The sequence below is a fragment of the Ischnura elegans genome, chromosome 2 (genome assembly GCF_921293095.1).
Source record: "Ischnura elegans chromosome 2, ioIscEleg1.1, whole genome shotgun sequence".
NCBI classification, from domain to species: domain Eukaryota; kingdom Metazoa; phylum Arthropoda; class Insecta; order Odonata; family Coenagrionidae; genus Ischnura; species Ischnura elegans.
In genome coordinates this window covers 112,155,727-112,176,529 of record NC_060247.1, presented here as the reverse complement: position 1 = coordinate 112,176,529, position 20,803 = coordinate 112,155,727, and the positions used below count along the sequence as shown (strand labels likewise).

At 38.7% G+C, this 20,803-nt stretch overlaps 1 protein-coding gene across 1 annotated transcript in view; it reads left to right on the top strand.

Annotated features, from left to right (window-relative positions):
* The window catches only part of LOC124154417 (facilitated trehalose transporter Tret1-like), a 52,795-nt gene that overhangs the window by 11,331 nt on the left and 20,661 nt on the right, over positions 1 to 20,803 (top strand). Inside the window, exons 2-4 of the mRNA XM_046528122.1 lie at positions 4,001 to 4,120; positions 9,757 to 9,873; positions 12,984 to 13,097. Of these exons, the coding sequence (XP_046384078.1) occupies positions 4,004 to 4,120; positions 9,757 to 9,873; positions 12,984 to 13,097 (348 nt within the window). The 5' untranslated portion in view covers positions 4,001 to 4,003. The remainder of the gene's footprint in view (positions 1 to 4,000; positions 4,121 to 9,756; positions 9,874 to 12,983; positions 13,098 to 20,803) is intronic.

Sequence of the window (20,803 nt, the reverse complement as noted above, 5' to 3'; positions counted from 1 at the left end):
CTTATGGTCCTAAAATCTTCGCACTTCTCCGCTCTTTTCTTCTTAGGAATAGGGATTATAATGTTCCTCTCGAAATCCTTTGGTATCTCACCTGTCGTATACATTTCACTAATGATTTTGAATAGCTGGTTCAACGTCTTCTCTCCTGAATTTTTAATTAGCTCTGCAGGAATGTCATCAATGCCAGACGCTTTATTTATCCGGAGGCCTCTTACAGCCGCATCAAATTCCGATCTTAAAATTGGGGCTCCCATGTCATCGGTATCCACTTCCCTCTCGTTTTCGATAGCATTCGTTCTGAGGCGACTTCCTTTGTACAAATCTTCCAGATATTCCTTCCATCTCTTCCCTTTTTCTTCGTTTTCAATCAATAGTTCTCCGTTTTTGTCCCTTAGGGTATTACATCTTACGCCCCTTTCCTTCAAGTGGTTCCTCACTATCCTATAAGCGGCATCTACTTTTCCATGTTTTAGATTGTTTTGCACGTCTTCGCAAATGCTTTTCATCCACGTTTCTCTAGCCTTCCGCGCTTTACGACATATTTCGTTCCTTATTCTTTTGAAACGATTCTGTCCTTCCTCTGTTTTCGCAGCCTTGTATTTTCTTCTTTCTTCAATGAGATCTAATACTTACTGCGTGATCCATGGTTTTTTCATAACGACTCTTCTTTTACCAAGAACTTCCTCAGCTGCCGCCTGCAGACCACTTCTAATAGTTTTCCAACTCTCTTCCATTGGTTTGTTGGTCGTATCCTCCCCTATTTTATTTTCTACAGCCTCTTTAAAAGCCAGTTGATGCTGAACCTCCCTCAATTTTTCAACCTGCCATATGTTTTTCACGGCTTTCTTCAACTTTTTAAATTTAAGGTGGCATTTCATCATAACTAAATTATGGTCACTATCGATATCTGCCCCTGGATAACTTTTGCAGTCCTTCACCTGGTTCCTGAATCTTTGCTTCACTAGAATGTAGTCGATTTGGAATCTTCTACGGTCTCCTGGCATCTTCCACGAGTATCTTCTTCGCAGGGGATTTTTGTATAAAGTGTTGGCAACCACTAGCCTGTGCTCCGTGCAGAATTCAAGTAGCCTTTCTCCTCTTTCATTTCGGTTACCCAACCCATATTTCCCAGTTATTATTCCGTCTTGACCTTCGCCGACGACGGCGTTCCAGTCACCTAAGATAATAAGATTTTCTTCCCCTCTTACCTGCTTGATAACTTCCGCTATATCTTGGTAGACATCTTCTACTTCTTCGTCTTCATAATCTGACGTAGGCATGTAAACCTGTACTACTACAGTAGCTACGGGTTTAGTATCTATCTTCACCATTACTATCCTTTCATTAAACTGCAGGTAGCTTTTAACACGCATCCCGGCGCTCTTTCTAAGCATTATGCCTACTCCAGCATTACCATTTAGCGATCCCGTGTGTATCATTCTATAGCTTCCACTCCAAAAGTCTCCTTCCTGGGACCACTTCATTTCGCTGATGCCTAATACATCGAGGATCATTCTTCGCATCTCCACCTTCAAGTTCTCTAGCTTACCGCAGGTACGAAGTGATCTGACGTTCCATGTTCCTATCCGTAACATTCTATCTCGTTTGACCGATGTACCCTCTCGAGTAGTCCCCGCCCGGAGATCCGAATGGGGGACTAGTTTACCTCCGGAATATTTTACCCGAGAGAATTCCATCATGTCATTATATAAATTGAGTGGAGTAGCTGTGACTCCTCGGGATGATAATGTGGTGGTTTCCCCTTGCCTTCCACATCGCAGTACTACAGCCGTTAAAGTAAATGTTACCACGCCCGTAGTGGAATGTGTGTCGCTGTACCGACCAGTATGGTCTCCACCTTCGCACATGTGAAGAAGAGCTGCTGCCCTCTCCCCCGGGTGATGAGAGGCATAATTGTTGGCGGCCCCAGTCGCCAAGTCACGGTATCTTCACAGGTGTTGGTATCTTTTAAATGGTCTACCTTACCCAAGGGTAGCCCAATACCCCCTCAGAATACCGCCGCTTTTTGTCCACGACTGCTTATTCGACGAGAGAACTCGCTTATCTCGCAGCTAACCTCTATATCTAAAGGTCGACCCACCATCCGCAACCCGGTGGACGCACTCGGTGGCTTTAAGCTCAGCCGCGAGTTAAGCTCAGCCGCATCAAAATAATTTACAAGTACGTATAGAACGTTGCTGTCTAAGCAAATTATTAAGAATTTTATCCCCGTAACTAAGTAAATAAGTCTGAAATAGACATCTATCGAATACACACTTTGATCGATAATAACTTCGCGTCTAATCATTCGATCCACTTGATTTATCTTTTTTCTGATTTAGAACGTTAGCGAAAGTATTATATTAGAATTTCGTATTCATACCTTGAATAACAAAAAGGTTATTAGCGAATAAAGCGTATCCATGGAGATTGGTATCGATATAACTCACACATGAATCGATCGGGTGGGATGGTTATCATTTCAAAAGTTGCCGTTTGTGATAATAGAATTACCCTGAAAATTTCATTCGTCTAGTTTGAACGGTTGCCAAGTTATTCAAGATCGTGTGCTTCACAAAATAATGGAGACAATAATTTTTCATGTGCAGGATATTTTTCGGAATTTTATTATTCATTAACCAAGAGTGGAGTGCGGAGCACCCTAAATTGTTTTTCTCGAAGATTCCAAATTTTCATATGGCACATGTCTCAAGTCCGAAATCCGAGTTTGAAAATTCGTCATCTCAACAATGAAAAATCGAAAATCGTTTATTCCTCTGAATTCTTTCAACTTATGAATATTCCAAGATAGCCAAAAAATCAAGCAAAAAATCTAGTATCTCGCAATTCAAGGAATTTGTCCTATCATTATTGCAAGATGGTAAAAAAAATTCCAAAGATAGGCCCGTAAGAAAAGCATAGGAAATTTTCAATAAATCATAAAAAATACTTTTTATAAAAATATCGCAATAATAACCACATCAAAAAATCGACCAAAAATCGAATTACCCTCAAAGGAATTTTATCTTCATCAGACATTCATTAATACGCAATAAAAGGAAAAAAAAATTTAGTACCATAAGGCTCCCATGTTAATTCAAGTCGATGCATCTCGAAAACTAATCGACTTTTTCGAGTTTTCGGAATTTTCCTCCCGATCAAAATTTTTCCCACCTGTGCAACAAATTTCAGCTCTCCAGCTTTTCTGGAAGTGGTCGGGAATTAGTATACATGAGTGAGTCAGTGGTTACTAAACCTGGTCTTCACGTTAAGCTTGTTCAGAACTCTGGCTATTCTCTACGTGGTTCCTGCTGCATAGGGAACGGCTGCGTATGCTGCGGGATTCTCTCTCAACGAGTTCTCAGTAGATTTATTTCTAAAATTATCACTAAGATAATAATAGAAATAAATCTACTGCTGTTACTATATCAAAAAGTATATATATCAAAAAGTTAAGCGGCACCTCGAAATTGAAAATGAGATCATATCAGAGATCGCGGCCATAGAACACAGTTTCTGGTTCTGCACAAGAACCGGCTTTGCGATGACACGAAGACATAGTCAAATGAGTCAAAAGAACGTGTAAATTCAACTCACGCTCCAGTGATTACGTCTCGAAAATATGAACCATTTTTCATCAACATCATTACAGCAGCCTGAGAGAATTAGTCTCCTCAACTTCATGAATTTTTAAAATTTATTTTAAGTTTCTCCCTAATTATGAGGAGTAAAGTTCTTCCGCTGTTTTACACAATATGCGACTCTTAGGATAACTGGGACTAATCACGGGAAAATTTTGGGCTGAAAAATACGCAGCGTTGAGAATATAAATCCCTTGGTTTATGATAGTCCCACACGTTTTCCTTGTCATCAAATCTGAAAATAAACATTTATGATGAAATAGCCTGAGAGAGGGTGGTAGGTTGATAAGTTATGATTAAGTTCAGTATTTTTTTTAACGAATATAATTTCTCATTTCGAAATGCCTTTCTTCTTACAGAATATGGCAGCCCTGTCCATATACCTGGTCACCTTGTTGGTGGGCTTCTCGGCGTCCTTCATTTCGTATGTCCTAGCCTACAATACGGAGGGGGGAATCAATATGATGGTCATCAAAGAGGTAAGTGCCAGGCGGAATTATATTTAACGCTATTAATTCAAACTGCCCTAAATATATCCTACGGAACCAAGATAAAGGAACATGAACGTGCCACGGAGAAGAAACAGTTATGCCTTGTTCATTATAGTGGGCCGAAAAAAGGTTTTTCTTCCTGATTAAATTTGCCCTATGCAGGAAAGTTGCGAAATGATATAAGGATCTCGCACACAAAATTTTTTTCAAATCGGATAATATTAACCACTGCCCCCCGAGCTCTAAAGTTTAAAATTTTGCGAAAAATCAGGCTGATTTCAGAATCAAACGGCTATGAAGACGAATTTTATGAAAATATGGGATAATGGATAATTACAAAAAGTGGATATATGTTTATAGTTTATTAAAATGAAATTTGAAGCTTTTTTTACAAAATCTATGGTTAAAAATATGTCTACGAATTAACAACAAAATTAGAGTATAGACCACCCGCACAACACAACTCATTTTTGTCTACATTTCTAAAACTCTATTTGGGGGCTAAATTGCAGGTAAAATAATATTTATTTCGATTGAATTTCATTTCTTATCAAATGAGCCATCATATGGTAGTAAATAATCCCACAAAAAGTAATAATAAGGTAAATTATTTGAAATTAACATCAATCATAATGACGAGTAACGTACCTGTGGAGCTATTTTCAACAAGAAATTCAGCCAAGGCTGAGAAAAAACAGAATCTGAACACCAAGAATTTCACTAAGTAGCTCTCTGCTAGTTTCGTAAAGAAACTACCCAGAACTCACCACGAGGAAGAGGCTACCATCGAGTTCCACCCGTGTCCCCCCCAGCCAACCTTCCGAAGGACACGATTGTGAAAGCACATCAATTACTCTGAGAATATTATTCTATTCTATTATTATTATTATCCGTCTCTTATGCACGATAATGCCCATCCATGCCTGTGTTCTATACTGCACATGAATTTGGATGCTAACATTATCATTTGTACCATCCTTTCAACTGCTTTTTTATGACAGGGAAAAGGTACTTCTAATACAGATCTTTCCGTAACAAGATCTTCCAAGTTTTTGTTTGTCATCCCAGCTACTATTGGTGGTTGATTTACCTCAATTGGCTCACAGTCAACCAAGTCGATATAAATTTTAGCATCGAAGTTTAGAAAGATATGTAAAATTTGTAGATTTGTAATTTCCCGGTGAATGGACTGAGTGAAGAGTTCTCGCGATCGCCACCGGGTCAGGAACTCCATATCTGCCGACGTTTCGATGACCGAGTCGGACATCGAAACGTCGGCAGATATGGAGTCCCTGACCCGGTGGCGATCCCGAGAACTCTTCACTCCATCGAAGGTTAGCTTTGGAAAATTCGAATTTCCTCTATTCCTCCTGCTGAGTTTCTCTCGATTTCAATGTATTTGTGATGGCCATTGCACGAATTTGTGTGCATTCATCGGCTAACATTGCAAGCGGAATATTCTCTGGGTGAGCAAAATTACATTTCCCTGAATCATAGAGTAGCGGCGTAATTTGATGTCTCTATCTATATATTTCATAAGAAGAATCATGTTCATAATATACTTCGGGACTTCTGTTCAATATTGTCTCAATTTTATTGAAAACCGCATTGGAGCGTAAACTTCGATAACAAATTTTGCCAGGGTCATCAGTTCTTTTGACGGTTCTGAACGATAGTTCATTGCAATGAAGCAGGCAAACAAACCAATGCAAAGGTCTTCTTAGGGCCATTTCCATTCTCCTGATTACTCCAGCATGGCTTCCGGTGTTAACCTCAGTTCCATCGCACACAATTGCTTGGAGTCCATCGATAATGATCATTTCCTCCCCTAGAAAATTCGTTATGGAATCTTAGAGGCCAATAGCTTTGCTGACACATGGGGTGACATGCCATAAGTAGCGTGAACCGGGCTTTTGAACGAGAGTTACATGCTCCTCACCTATTGTTTTTTACTTTGATCGACTATAAACCAAAGCAGAGCCTTTCCTCTCGTCGAAGTAAAGAGCTTGCAGCTTAACAGTTCCCACATTCCTCCGAAGAGACGTGCGCAATCTTTCTCTTTCCCTTCTAACTATGTTCTTGTCAATAAAAAGTACATTGACTCCTTGAGTAACCAACCCGATATCTATTAGGTGCGCAGATGCAAGTGCTGAAGAGGTATGGTTTGACATGCAGAATTATTCATAGAATGATGCAAATCTTGGCAATTTTAAATTACTTACACTAACCTTTTTCCAGGAAATCCTCTCGTTCACTTGCATCATATAACTCTCTGTTCAATGTCATTTCATCACCTGAGTCTTCCGAACAGAAGTGTTATGACAAAATACGGTGGAACGTACGAGTGTTCCTTTGTTCCTTCTAACCTGCAAAGCCTCGTCTTCCTATTTTTAATCTCCTGCACATCGATGGCGCCTATCTTCATTTTCCAGCCAATTCTCTGTCCTTAGGGAATTCCCATTCTAAACAAGGCATTTTCAAAAGAATATCACAAACAGAATCAGTCTCACTAAAGCAATTTACATGCCGCAACATCAAAAAGCTGACGTGCGTGACGAAGAAAGTCTTGCTTTAGATCAATGAAAGTATTCTTGTTGACAGATCGAAGAATATTACGATTATTTCCATGATATTGAATAATTTGTCAAACAATTTGCCTATATCCAACAGCTGGGATAGAGGATCTATGCCAAATGCCTTCAATGGCATGAGCCACTATCTCCGCGATTCCCGACAGAAAAATAATAGTATCTTAACTTTCTCCTTCAATGTACCGAAAGTACAAAAACATTTTCATCATCTCTTCATAAGTGGGAAAATCATAACCCATGAAATTTTCGGGTGCAACAATATCACGCACTTCACTCCACACCTGGTACGCTTTCCCTCTGTTCTAACCATTGCGTCAATCCTCCTGTAATCCTTTGGAAGGTTGGCTGGGGGGGGGACACGGGTGGAACTCGATGGTAGCCTCTTCCTCGTGGTGAGTTCTGGGTAGTTTCTTTACGAAACTAGCAGAGAGCTACTTAGTGAAATGCTTGGTGTTCAGGTTCTGTTTTTTCTCAGCCTTGGCTGAATTTCTTGTTGAAAATAGCTCCACAGGTACGTTACTCGTCATTATGATTGATGTTAATTTCAAATAATTTACCTTATTATTACTTTTTGTGGGATTATTTACTACCATATGATGGCTCATTTGATAAGAAATGAAATTCAATCGAAATAAATATTATTTTACCTGCAATTTAGCCCCCAAATAGAGTTTTAGAAATGTAGACAAAAATGAGTTGTGTTGTGCGGGTGGTCTATACTCTAATTTTGTTGTTAATTCGTAGACATATTTTTAACCATAGATTTTGTAAAAAAAGCTTCAAATTTCATTTTAATAAACTATAAACATATATCCACTTTTTGTAATTATCCATTATCCCATATTTTCATAAAATTCGTCTTCATAGCCGTTTGATTCTGAAATCAGCCTGATTTTTCGCAAAATTTTAAACTTTAGAGCTCGGGGGGCAGTGGTTAATATTATCCGATTTGAAAAAAATTTTGTGTGCGAGATCCTTATATCATTTCGCAACTTTCCCGCACAGGGAAAATTTAATCAGGAAAAAAAACCTTTTTTCGGCCCACCCTATTGTTTCCTCTTATTGTATCTTCGAAAGCACACCATGTGTCCTGCAGAAAATTACCGATCTATCTCAAGCACTAACTGGAAATGAGGCTAACAAATTACGACATTATTTTATAGTCTCTGCATGACTGGAAAAAATGTCAGAAAACATCAAAATTAGCTGAAATGAAATTCGGAAGTGTATTTCTTAAAGCCGATTAATAAGGGAATTATTATCTAAAGAAATAGATTTTTCGGTTGGCCAGGCAACCATCATCGAGAACGAAAATGAATCTGGAATGCCGGAGATATTAGTTCCTTATTGCAATTGGCTTCAGTAGATAACTTCAAAATTTCAGATACACTAGTGATATAAAAACTTGCGATCTTACTCTTAAAAATATTTATATGCTTGCCTGATGATCGGATAGTGAAATTTTGGACGGGGAAATAATGGAAGATTCATCAAAGGGTAATAACTAAACTTGTTCGGTTCGGGAATTTTGCTCGGACACGGAAGTGACCATTACACTTATTCGCAACACAATGCGAACGAAGACCTCGTCGCCCCCTCAATAGACACTCATGGTGATGAACACAATATCTATCTCTCTTTCTGTCATCTGGCAATCCAACCGCAGGGGTTTAGTAGTCGATGCAACTCCTGCGAATGAATGGTTCAAGGGTCGGCCTCGCTTCAATCAGCAGCACCCGGTGGAATTAAAAACGACCGAGAGTTTGAGGTGGACACACTTTCCTCTCAAAGACTTGGCACCCCCATGCGTCGATCCCGGCGACTTGAGCAACCCCCAAAGCTCTGAAGGGCAAATCTTGATACTGCATGGCTCCGAAATGCAAATCTCACGAAATACTGGTCGAGAGTTATGCAAACCGGACCGGGTAACTCTGTTCCGGACGTAACAATACCACGAGGCCGAAACGACCGAAAGGGAAATAAAACACGGAACGAAACAGCCAAGCTGACTGAATGTAGTGCCGTAGAAGCTTCATTTTATGTTGCCACTTAAGGAGCATTTTAATCTGTTCTCTAAGATGTTATCAAGGTATCGATGAGTGCAAAGCGATTCATTTGTTCTCTACATTCGTAACTGCATTGAAAAGCTGTATACTTAATAGATCACATCATTGTTATTATCAATTTCGGTCGACATCCCTAATTAAAGCTCATTTCTTCGTGTAATTCGGATCACTATAACTGTCAGCAACCCAAGTCAGTAACGACGCCAAATGCACCTTGGTTGGCGAGCGCGAGGGTACTTTCCAAAGGCGCAACAGGACGCCCACTCTCCGGCGACCTTAAATATATCACAAAGTTAAGCGGCACCTCGAAATTGAAAATGAGATCATATCAGAGATCGCGGCCATAGAACACAGTTTCTGGTTCTGCACAAGAACCGGCCTTGCGATGACACGAAGTCACAGTCAAATGAGTCAAAAGAACGTGTAAATTCAACTCACGCTCCAGTGATTACGTCTCGAAAAGATGAACTATTTTTCATCAACAGCATTACCTTCATTTTTCTCCTCAACTTCATGAATTTTCTCTGCCTGAACCACAAGCAGCCACGCAGTTTTATGAAGATAAGGGGGAATCATAATTTCAATTCATCCGTATGAAGGAAAGCAGCTCAATTGGTTTCAAAAAATGTGAAACTAACTTATTAAATTCAATAATTTTTAAAATTTATTTTAAGTTTCTCCCTAATAATGAGGAGTAAAGTTCTTCCGCTTTTTTACACAATATGCGACTCTTAGGATAACTGTGACTAATCATGGGAAAATTTTGGGCTGCAAAAAAACGCAGCGATGGGAATATAAATCCTTTGGATTTTGATAGTCCCACACGTTTTCCTTGTCATCAAATCTGAAAATAAACCTTTATGATGAAATGGCCTACGAGAGGGTGGTAGGTTGATAAATTATGATTAAGTTCAGTATTTTTTCAACGAACATAATTTCTCACCTCGAAATACCTTCTTTCTTACAGGTGATAGGACTCTCGGTCACTGTCCTGTGCCTATTGCTTTTGGTCGTCGTACCGTCCTCTTTGTGGTGTTTCCTAGCCAGCAAATCGGAGGGGAGACTCAAAATGACAAAAGAAGAGGTAAGTGCCGGGCGGAATATTATTTAACGCAATTAATTCAAACTGCTCTAAATGTATCCTACGGAACCAGGATAAAGGAACATGAACGTGCCACGGAGAAGAAACAGTTACGCCTTTCCGCCGTCTCGGAGACGTGTGGTCGGAATCTGGCCACACTGTGGATTTCGATAAGCCTAAAGTCTTGTGTAATGAAAGCCTTTACTATCCTAGGCTAATACGAGAAGCTATAGAGATAGCTAAGCACCCTGAGAACTGCAACAGAGAAGACGGCTACACATTAGCCATCACTTGAAAAAGGGTCTTCCAAAGACCAATCAGAGCCCACCTGAATTCCAACCGATCAAATCGGTCTCTCATCCCATAGGTAATATATATATATGACGGCCAAATTTTATGCATCGCTACTTCTGACCTGAAGACGCCAGCAGGATGGCTTGAGAAACTGTCGTCACTTATGGACATCTAATCGCGGAGGAACGCCCGGAAGCCAAAATTCATTGATTGTTTGTTTGAAAACCGGCACTTGCAGCAAAGTAAGAGGGCATACCCCATCTCTCCTCATTTTCTCGGCCATTGTCACCGCGATTACGGTGTCACGGCCATTTTAAGTATTCGAGATGTCGCCTTATCAAGGACGAGTGAAATCCTTCTCACGAACGAATGGAACGGACGAAGCGGGGGCACAGAGAGTGGGGAATCCGAGTTAAAAATCGTCGCGACTCGCGTTCAGAAGCAGCCGGCGACGCTGCAACTGAAGACATTTAATTAGGATGGGAGCGCTAGAAACAGAGAATTTGAGCAAATTGGCTGAAATTCGCAAGTGGGACGACATCAAGAAAAGACGGGAGAGCGCAAAGTTGACCAGTTTAACGTCGACACTAGTGCTCCGATGGGAACAGAGAATTCGAGTCAAATGACACATTATTCATAGTCTTCGAAAGCACACCATGTGTCCTGCAGAAAATTACCGATCAATCTCAAGCACTAACTGGAAATGAGGCTAACAAATTACGACATTATTTTATAGTCTCTGCATGACTGGAAAAAATGTCAGAAAACATCAACATTAGCTGAAATGAAATTCGGAAGTGTATTTCTTAAAGCCGATTAATAAGGGAATTATTATCTAAAGAAATAGATTTTTCGGTTGGCCAGGCAACCATCATCGAGAACGAAAATGAATCTGGAATGCCGGAGATATTAGTTCCTTATTGCAATTGGCTTCAGTAGATAACTTCAAAATTTCAGATACACTAGTGATATAAAAACTTGCGATCTTACTCTTAAAAATATTTATATGCTTGCCTGATGATCGGATAGTGAAATTTTGGACGGGGAAATAATGGAAGATTCATCAAAGGGTAATAACTAAACTTGTTCGGTTCGGGAATTTTGCTCGGACACGGAAGTGACCATTACACTTATTCGCAACACAATGCGAACGAAGACCTCGTCGCCCCCTCAATAGACACTCATGGTGATGAACACAATATCTATCTCTCTTTCTGTCATCTGGCAATCCAACCGCAGGGGTTTAGTAGTCGATGCAACTCCTGCGAATGAATGGTTCAAGGGTCGGCCTCGCTTCAATCAGCAGCACCCGGTGGAATTAAAAACGACCGAGAGTTTGAGGTGGACACACTTTCCTCTCAAAGACTTGGCACCCCCATGCGTCGATCCCGGCGACTTGAGCAACCCCCAAAGCTCTGAAGGGCAAATCTTGATACTGCATGGCTCCGAAATGCAAATCTCACGAAATACTGGTCGAGAGTTATGCAAACCGGACCGGGTAACTCTGTTCCGGACGTAACAATACCACGAGGCCGAAACGACCGAAAGGGAAATAAAACACGGAACGAAACAGCCAAGCTGACTGAATGTAGTGCCGTAGAAGCTTCATTTTATGTTGCCACTTAAGGAGCATTTTAATCTGTTCTCTAAGATGTTATCAGGGTAGCGATGAGTGCACAGCGACTCATTTGTTCTCTACATTCGTAACTGCATTGAAAAGATATGTACTCAATAAATCACAACATCGTGAATATCAATTTCGGTCGACATCCCTAATTAAAGCTCATTTCTTCGTGTAATTTGGAAAACTATAACTGACAGCAACCCAAGTGGCGACTTCCGTATACCCATTTAAACGTAAAGTGAGTGAAAACACAGCGTACATGGATGCCATCCGGGATGGACTAAACTTTCTTTCCACTAATACGTATTCATCTCTCACTGGAGGACATAAAACGGTTTTGAGCCGGTCTTTAATTTAACTGATAGAATTTTTTTGAGGCTCAGAACACTTTATTACGCAACCTTCGAGCACCGCTTGAAGTAATGACACCAAATGCACCTTGGCTCGCGAGCGCGAGGGTACTTCCCAAAGGCGCAATAGGACGCCCACTCGCCGGCGACCTTACATATATCACAAAGTTAAGCGGCACCTCGAAATTGAAAATGAGATCATATCAGAGATCGCGGCCATAGAACACAGTTTCTGGTTCTGCACAAGAACCGGCCTTGCGATGACACGAAGACACAGTCAAATGAGTCAGAAGAACGTGTAAATTCAACTCACACTCCAGCGATTACGTCTCGAAAGATGAACCATTTTTTATCAACAGCATTACCTTTATTTTTCTCCTCAACTTCATGAATTTTCTTTGCCTGAACCACAAGCAGCCACGCAGTTTTACGAAGATTAGGGGGAATCATAATTTCAATTCATCCGTATGAAGAAAAGCGGCTCAATTGGTTTCAAAAAATGTGAAACTAACTTATTAAATTCAATAATTTTTAAAATTTATTTTAAGTTTTTCCCTTATAATGAGGATTAAAGTTCTTTCGCCTTTTTTACACAATATGCGACTCTTAGGATAACTGTGACTAATCATGGGAAAATTTTGGGCTGCAAAGAAAGACGCAGCGTTGAGAATATAAATCCCTTGGTTTATGATAGTCCCACAAGTTTTCCTTGTCATCATATCTGAAAATAAACATTTTTGATGAAATGGCCTGCGATAGGGTGGTAGGTTTATAAATTATGATTAAGTTCAGTATTTTTTTCAGCGAACATAATTTCTCATTTCGAAATGCCTTTCTTCTTACAGATTATGGCAGCCCTGTCGGTATCCCTGGGGACCTTGATGATGAGCTTCTCGGTGACCTACTTGGCTGGCCTAGCCTCCAACAAGGAAAGCATAATGACGTTCACCAAAGATGAGGTAATTGCCAGGCGGAATATTATTTCACGCTATTAATTCAAATTGCCCTAAATCTATCCTACGCAGGTGGTATCCGTACTATAAAAAATAAATAAAACTATAATATTACATTACCCGATAATAATTAATATCAATTCAAGGAAATACGCTGAAAGTTACGTACTTAACTCTAACTTCAAGAATAAGTCGAATAGCAGCAGTGGGAATTAGGAAAATAGGGTAATTAAATATTGAATGATTGGAGGTTAAGTTTTGAATGAACTGCAGGAAACTCAATTCGCTAACACGTTAAAGTAATAACAATTTCCCTAATATTTCAATGAATGCATTTTTATTTGTAAATCAAAGAATATTGTTCCGAAAACTCTGGGCTTTGTACGAAATAATAACTTTTATTATTTTATTGCCTAATTGAAAGATTATTACTCCTAAAGAACACATTTTACGCTCTTAGATTTTGAAATGACGGTATCTATTTTTCACGATTAAACGAAAAGTGAACCACATGTGTAAAAAACTTCAATTTAAAGATTTAGCGAGCTACGGAGGCTTTTTACCACAGCAATATAGTACGTTTGTTATAGTGAACGTAGAAATCGTTTTTTTTGTTTAAATTCCGATTGTTTCTCTTTCGGAGAGATACCGTGGTCGTGTGTTGTGCCGAATTGTTCCACCGGCTATGGCAGTTCCAAGACGGAAATCTCTCTTTCAAAGTCCCGTCGATGCCAGAGATACGGAATTTCTGGCAAAAAGCTATTCCTCAAAAGGATTTTACCCTGAAGGACAGCCACCGGGTATGTGAGTGGCATTTTCGGGAGGAAGAAGTTGTCGGGAAAATAGTCCATAAAGATGGAAATGGAAAGATACTGGCCGAGGTAAGTTATATTTTTGTTATCCTTTTCATTTTCCTGAGATATTTCATATCCTAGTTGTAAGCTTCATTGATATTTATTCTACTTCATTATTTGCAGGACATGAACAAGTCAGATAAACCTTTAATGCTGGTTTTTGTTTTTGGGGAATAGCTGCTAATCATTCCGTAGCATTACGTCCATGATCTTGTTCAAGCAGTAGGTTAAATCTTTCAATTATCTTTCATATCCTGCTGTAATATACGTATATATGCTCCTTTTGCTGACAGGGATGCTTTAGGTAAATGTTACATCAATTCAATAATGGAAATCAGGTATTACTTTTATCGTTGAATGACCTATATTTTCCTAATTTTAAAATATAGTTTAAAAATTTCAGTTTGGTGAGAAATTTTTTTCAATTTATTCTTCTTCTTTTGGTTAATTTAATTCTTATTTTCAGGTTTCCAATTACTTGTGATCCTGTGATATTGGATTCAATTTTGGAGTTTGTGTTGAGAGTTACCTTTGTATCGTTAAGTCATTGTTATTGTCAGCATATCTTAAAATTTTAGAGACAGAAAATGGTAATTGTGTTAATTATTTGTGGTACCTTGATTTTTGTCCATATTCTATAATAATAATATGTTTCGGAATTGTTTTTTTTAAATAATGCTTAATATCGATGAACATTTTTTTCCAGTCATACCTGTTGAGTTTTACGCAGCTTTCCTTTTTTGCTTTTTTCAGGATGTCCTTGAAAGTTTATTGGTCCTTTTGTAAAGCTATTTCCGAAAAGCTTTCCCATTTACTTTCCTGTGATGAATCATGAAGAGTTGCAGTTGCTCACTGGAAAAATTGTGAATTGCAATCGCTTCGTTCGGTTTGCAGATCAGTTTTGCGTTTTTCGCCTTACTCATGCATTGTGTATGTTTTTATTTGCAGTTGATCTGGCAAAGTTTAATGTTATACTTTTCAATTTCAAACTAAATTTGTAACATGAATTTATGTTTTGAAATTTGGATGTTAAATAAATGTTTATGCTCGATTATGTTTTTTTTGTCGATCAAAATGTTTTGGATTTTTCGTATGGATTTTTCCAAGGATTTTGATTGTAAACATTTAGTATTTTATACGGAAACGCGGTGATTAATTAATTTTTCGCTCGTAGTTGAGTTCAGCGCTAACTTGCATTACAAGAGGTGGCATCGTTCTTTTTCAGGGGCTTTGACAGTGGAAATGGAATCATATAAATTAAAGTGTTAAGGTATTTCCGTATAGTACCATTGAAAAAGTTATTATAATTTGGGGTTTAGTCAATATTTATATCCTGCAAGAGCAGTTCATGACGAGTTCAGTGGCAACGATCGAATTCGAATTATGTTCGGAGAAGAAATGACGATTGCATAGCAGCATGAACAATCGATCTTTCATTTCAGATTAAGACTCAGAAAGTTAAAATTAATGCAATTTTCGAATTGCCAGAAATAGTTTTCCGAGTAACATTTGAGTCAAATATGTTTGACTGAACACCTCATCGGCCGTTATTAATTGTCTACCTGCGGGTCAAAACGGCTGTAATCCAGCATGAATTAATTTATTGGGTATGTACTATTTAATTTCATCGCAACTGTCGCGAAAAATGCCCAAAGCCGTTATTTTATGACTAAAGTTCAGAAATTGGACGTTGCCTCGTAAGACTATGTTATTGCGTGTCCCGTAACATGGCTAATGCGCAATTTGGCCACGCCCCCCTGGCTTCACTCGTAGAATTTTACTGGTTTCCGAAGCAATTGTCCCATTTCGACCTCAATTAAAGGTTGCACGTTTTCCTTAATTTATGTTGAATCCTAATTCCTTTCTTTCCTTAATTTATGTTGACTCCTAATTCACCGCAGTGCTGAAGCGAATATAATAATTTCCTTCCCGGTTTCGTCGCCCTTACAACTATCCCTTTTCTCCGCTTGGTTAAATAATTGCATTCCTTAAGATACACTTTAACTCGAGAATTTAATTTGGATGTTATTTGCATTACAAATAACGTATTATATAGACGGTTTTCACCTTAAATTCAGTATCTTTTGCCTACAAAGTCCACTGCAACGTAATGCTCCCGGTAGTCTCTTCGACTACTGGCGCCTCTACTGACCACAGCTCGGAACTGGCTTCAAAATAGGAACATGCCTAAAGCCCTAGTTCCGGGGGGCTGCCTTAGACCATATAATCAAGTAGACCCGCGATTCCCCACCCCTACCCATGGCTTGCCGTGTGGCCAACATCTCCCCTCCGCTCCCTTCCTACCCCCCCGACTTTTTAAGCGGAGTAACGTCACGGTTGAGAAGCGCATAGTTGTAGTGCATGGCTACGAATTGGGATTCACTGTATCACTGCGGTATTTTGACCATTTTCTTCGCGATTTTTTAAGTGAGAAATTAGAAAAAATTAATAGTACTAATATTTATTGTGTTATGTACGAGAAGTATTCTTTCAACCATGGTTGGATTGGTGAACTTACAATTAATGAAAAGTGGCAATTTTCGGCATTGGCAACGACGAAATTATATTGTGGCAGTAAAATGAAGAGAAAGCCCGTACACTTTCGCAGATTTTTTTCTTATCTCGTTAGCGATCTAGCATCATTCGGAACATCGTTATAAAAGCATGAAATCTTACACAAAAATTGGAAACGGGGGGGAATATTAGAGAGGAAAAGGGTCATGGTCTAAAGATCTTGCCGGTCGTCCACGAAGTAACGCGGCAACGCCTTCACATATAGTAATTTTTTTAAAGGTCACTAATGCGATGTAAATTGAACTGCGTGCTAGTGCTATTAAAAAAGGATGTCAACAAACCAGCATTCAGATAATTTAGGTAAGTAATTTAGTTATTTCATAAATGCATATTTTTTTATTAGGCACACAGCTCTCGTGTTATTTATATTTTTGATGGTGGAAAAAGATCTAGCGCCGGCCTTGCAAGTGACATCTACGATGTACGTACGCTACGGAAAATTCTGGGAATAAATAATATCTATTAACATATTTATAAACAGAAAGAAAGAGAGGATTGGATTAAAATAATTTTTTAAATAAATTTGCTGTATAAAAAACAATTATATTTAATTTATTGAATAACTTATTAAATATTTTCCTGTAATTTTGTACGTATGTACTTAAAGAGTTTTCATTTACATTTTTTTAAACAATTTATGACATAATATAATTTTTGAGATTTTTGTTATGATGCGTAAGAAAAGAAGATGCGGATTCGAAGATCACCTAAGAAATGAATCTCATTTTATTAAAAAATCCAGAAGCGATTACTTTGTCAAATGTGTGAAACGTAACGGTTAATTTTCAATTTTTCGCGGCAGTAGGAATGATATTTCGAAGCACTTGGAGACGCAAGAGCATAAAAGATATTTAAATACTGCTGCATCTTCCTCCAATACACAGAAAATTTCAGTAAAAACAATTTATGGAGAAGAAGAAAAGAAAATAGCATTACCAGAGGGATGTCTTTCCATGCTATTTTTCATAGTCGTTCCTTCAGATCTAAGGCCTGCACATCACAAGTTATCAAATCGGTTTTGCAGGGCACATGATACATAACGCCGTTCAAACAGCTGCTGATTTGTTGCCCGCAGGTGTGGAAAATATTGTCATTAAAATATATTTTTATTTCTACTGTGAGTGTTCAAATGCTGAAAGAATTTTGTGAAACTGCGTAAGTGGAATATCAGAAAATACTTGGTTATTGTAAAACGCGCTAGTTATCTCTTTCGTCAGCTTTAGATAGAATTTTAAAATTATACCACAATATGAATTAGAATTTGAATTGAAACTAGAATTTTAGAAGAGGGTTTTGAAAAAGAATCCTCAAATTAAGTTAGAGTTTATAAACAATCAATCACCTCTTTTGCACAATGCTATTGAAGTTATTGAAGGTGATAAAATTATGGTAATCGAAGTAGCGAATGAAGTTAAAAATATTTGAATCAAAAGTGGTCAGAGAGTCATTTTCTTCCATTAACCATCGGTAAGAGCATAAGTGAGCTCGAAGTGGGTGCAATAAATCGTGCAGATATCATGAATCACGTTAAAAATTTATATAGTAACTTCAAAGATTATTTAGAAGAGTGGACGCTATATTAAAATTATATAAACATTTTCATTGGAATGCATTAAAACACGAACTTAATTGGAATGATGTTGTAAAATCATTCGATCATTGTGCATAAAATTTTACGTATGATAATATTTCCAAAATTGATCTTTTTAATGAGGTATCATCATTAAAAAAATATATTGGCTAGAAAAGGGTAAAATCTTGGGCTCCGGCACAAATCTTGATAGAGTTCAGATGTTTATAAATATTTTATCATTTGAAACAAAGCATATTCCATAAAATAGTGCACTAATTTAAGGAATATTCTTTGCCCTTACCACAAGGTAATGCTGCGAATGAACTCGTTTTTTCTACTGTAAATGAAGTGTGTGCATCAGAAAAATCACCATCAAGTGTTGAGACTATGAAAGCAATTCAATGTGTGAAATATAACTAAACAATTTCGAATGAAAAATTTCATGGCCTTTTCCGCAAAAGAAATGAAGCTAAGAGGGAATGGGAGGCCTGTCGGAAAATACTGCGAGGAAATGGAAAATTTATCGGAAAGAAGGGGGGGGGTAAGCGTGTTGCATATTTTCTCTATGGCCTTTGACCGCCAATATGACTTTCGGAGGTCGAAATAAATTGTTATACGGATCTATGAACGGCTTAATCGACTTTGGCACCCTTCAAAACCTATAGTTTGACACGTTGGTTTTCATGATGGCCAGACGTTTAACTCTATGACCTTTGACCCCCATTGAGACTCGGTGGTCAAAAAATCAACAATACGGATCTGTGAACTGAAAAACCGACTCTAGCACCCTTCAAAACCTATGGTTGGCAACCTTGGTTATCACCATGACCGCACGTTTACCTCTATGACCTTTGACCTCCGTATTGACCTTGGAGGGCAATTAGTAAATAATACGGGTATTTGGAAAATACCAATGACTTGGGAACCCTATAAAACCCATGGATCGACACCTTTGTTGGTATGCTATTCTTTTTGCCATCCTTATGACCTTGACGTTGACCTTACTGGGTCAACGGTTAAATTTTTGTAAATAAAAGTATTATTTTCGGGTTTCTCGGGTCCGCAAACCCAAGAATTGACATCTTGGTCAATGAAATTCAGACTTTTTTCTATTTCGGCTTTTTTAACATTTAAACCACATAAGTAGATTTTCCTTATCTTTTGTAATATTATGGTAGTAACATGGAAGAAGGAGGAGGATTGCGCTTCCTCTCCTCCTTATTCCATGGTAGTAGTCTATTTCCTTTCTTTTGGAATTGCTTCTTTACATATTATTTGTTTCATTGCATGCAATACCATTTACTGAGACTTTCCTCATATTGTGTACACTAAATACTATTTATGCGTATTAGTTTAGCAATGTAGTATATGATTAAAATAGTAGTAGCCATTCTTAATGTAAAGGCATGGTTAACTGCCTAGTCTCAACATTGGACAGGGCCGGGCGACGTAGCTAGGTGGCGACCAAATTTGATTGGGGGTATTCCATACCTAAACCCTTTTAATGCAGGGATATTTTATGCCAAAACCCCCGTAGGTGGGCGATACAACAGTAGTTTTCCCTGGTAAGTATTTTTCCTTGAGCCGGCCCTGACAGTGGACGTCGAGAAAAATAGTGTTGAGGGTCAACGAAGTCACCCGGTAGTCTTACTTAAATCATAGAGGTATCTTGGCTAACTTAGTTTCCCAGCCCGTAAACAACATAAACAGCATACCGGAAACAGCCGGTTAATATCATTTCATGGGATATTCCAAAAAAGCCGTGGTCTAGAGTGCATGTGGATTTGCTGGCCCCTTTCATGGCCATACATATTTATTTTGGTTGATGCTACTTCGAAGTGGGTTAAAGTTGCGTTTACAAGAGGATCTTTCTCTTCCGGTACTGTTATTTGTCAATTAAAAAAATGGTTTCTACTCATGGGTTGCCTGACTTACGTGTTAGTGGTATCTGATAACGGCCCAGCATTTACTTCTGACCAATTTAAAACTTATCTAGAAGGGAATGGGATTAGGCATTATTTAACTCCACCCTATCACCCAGCCTCTAATGGCCAAGTGGAACGAACAGTTCAGACTATCAAAAGATTGTTCAGGAAGCTACCATCAAGGGAATGGGTAGAGGAGCTCCCAAATATTCTCCTTATGTTGAGGTCAACCCTTAATGATACGGGAAGGGCCCGGTGCGAAATACTAATGGGTCGAAAATTATCAACCTTGCTAGACCGGTTGCTTCCCACCACTGCAATCAATGTGGGGGAGGAGGAAAGAGCTGACAAACTCAAGGCTCACAAATATTCACTTGGGGATTTAGTCTATTTTAGAGAGTATCATGATGGTAAGAGGGTTTGGCAACCGGGAACCATTGTGGGAATTGAGGGATCTAGAATTTTTAAGGTCAAGACTGAAGAGGGAAAAATTGAGAGAAGTCACGTTGACGAGCTTCAGAGGAGGATCTCTTCTAATGACAATTTTCAGTTACCTTCACAGGCATGGTCTCCGAGCAGAGATATTGAGGAGAGAAGTTCGTGTGATTGGAGAGATGAGCAACCTCCGTTAATATTAGATGAGGTTCCTGAGCCTCCTTTTGTGGTAAATGGTAGTCCTTCAACTGCTCCTAACCCTGAGACAGAGACTGATGATGACACGGGACCAGAAGCCTAGATGGCCGTAGCCATTATGGTAGTTTCCTTCATCAAAGAAAACTAAAGGCA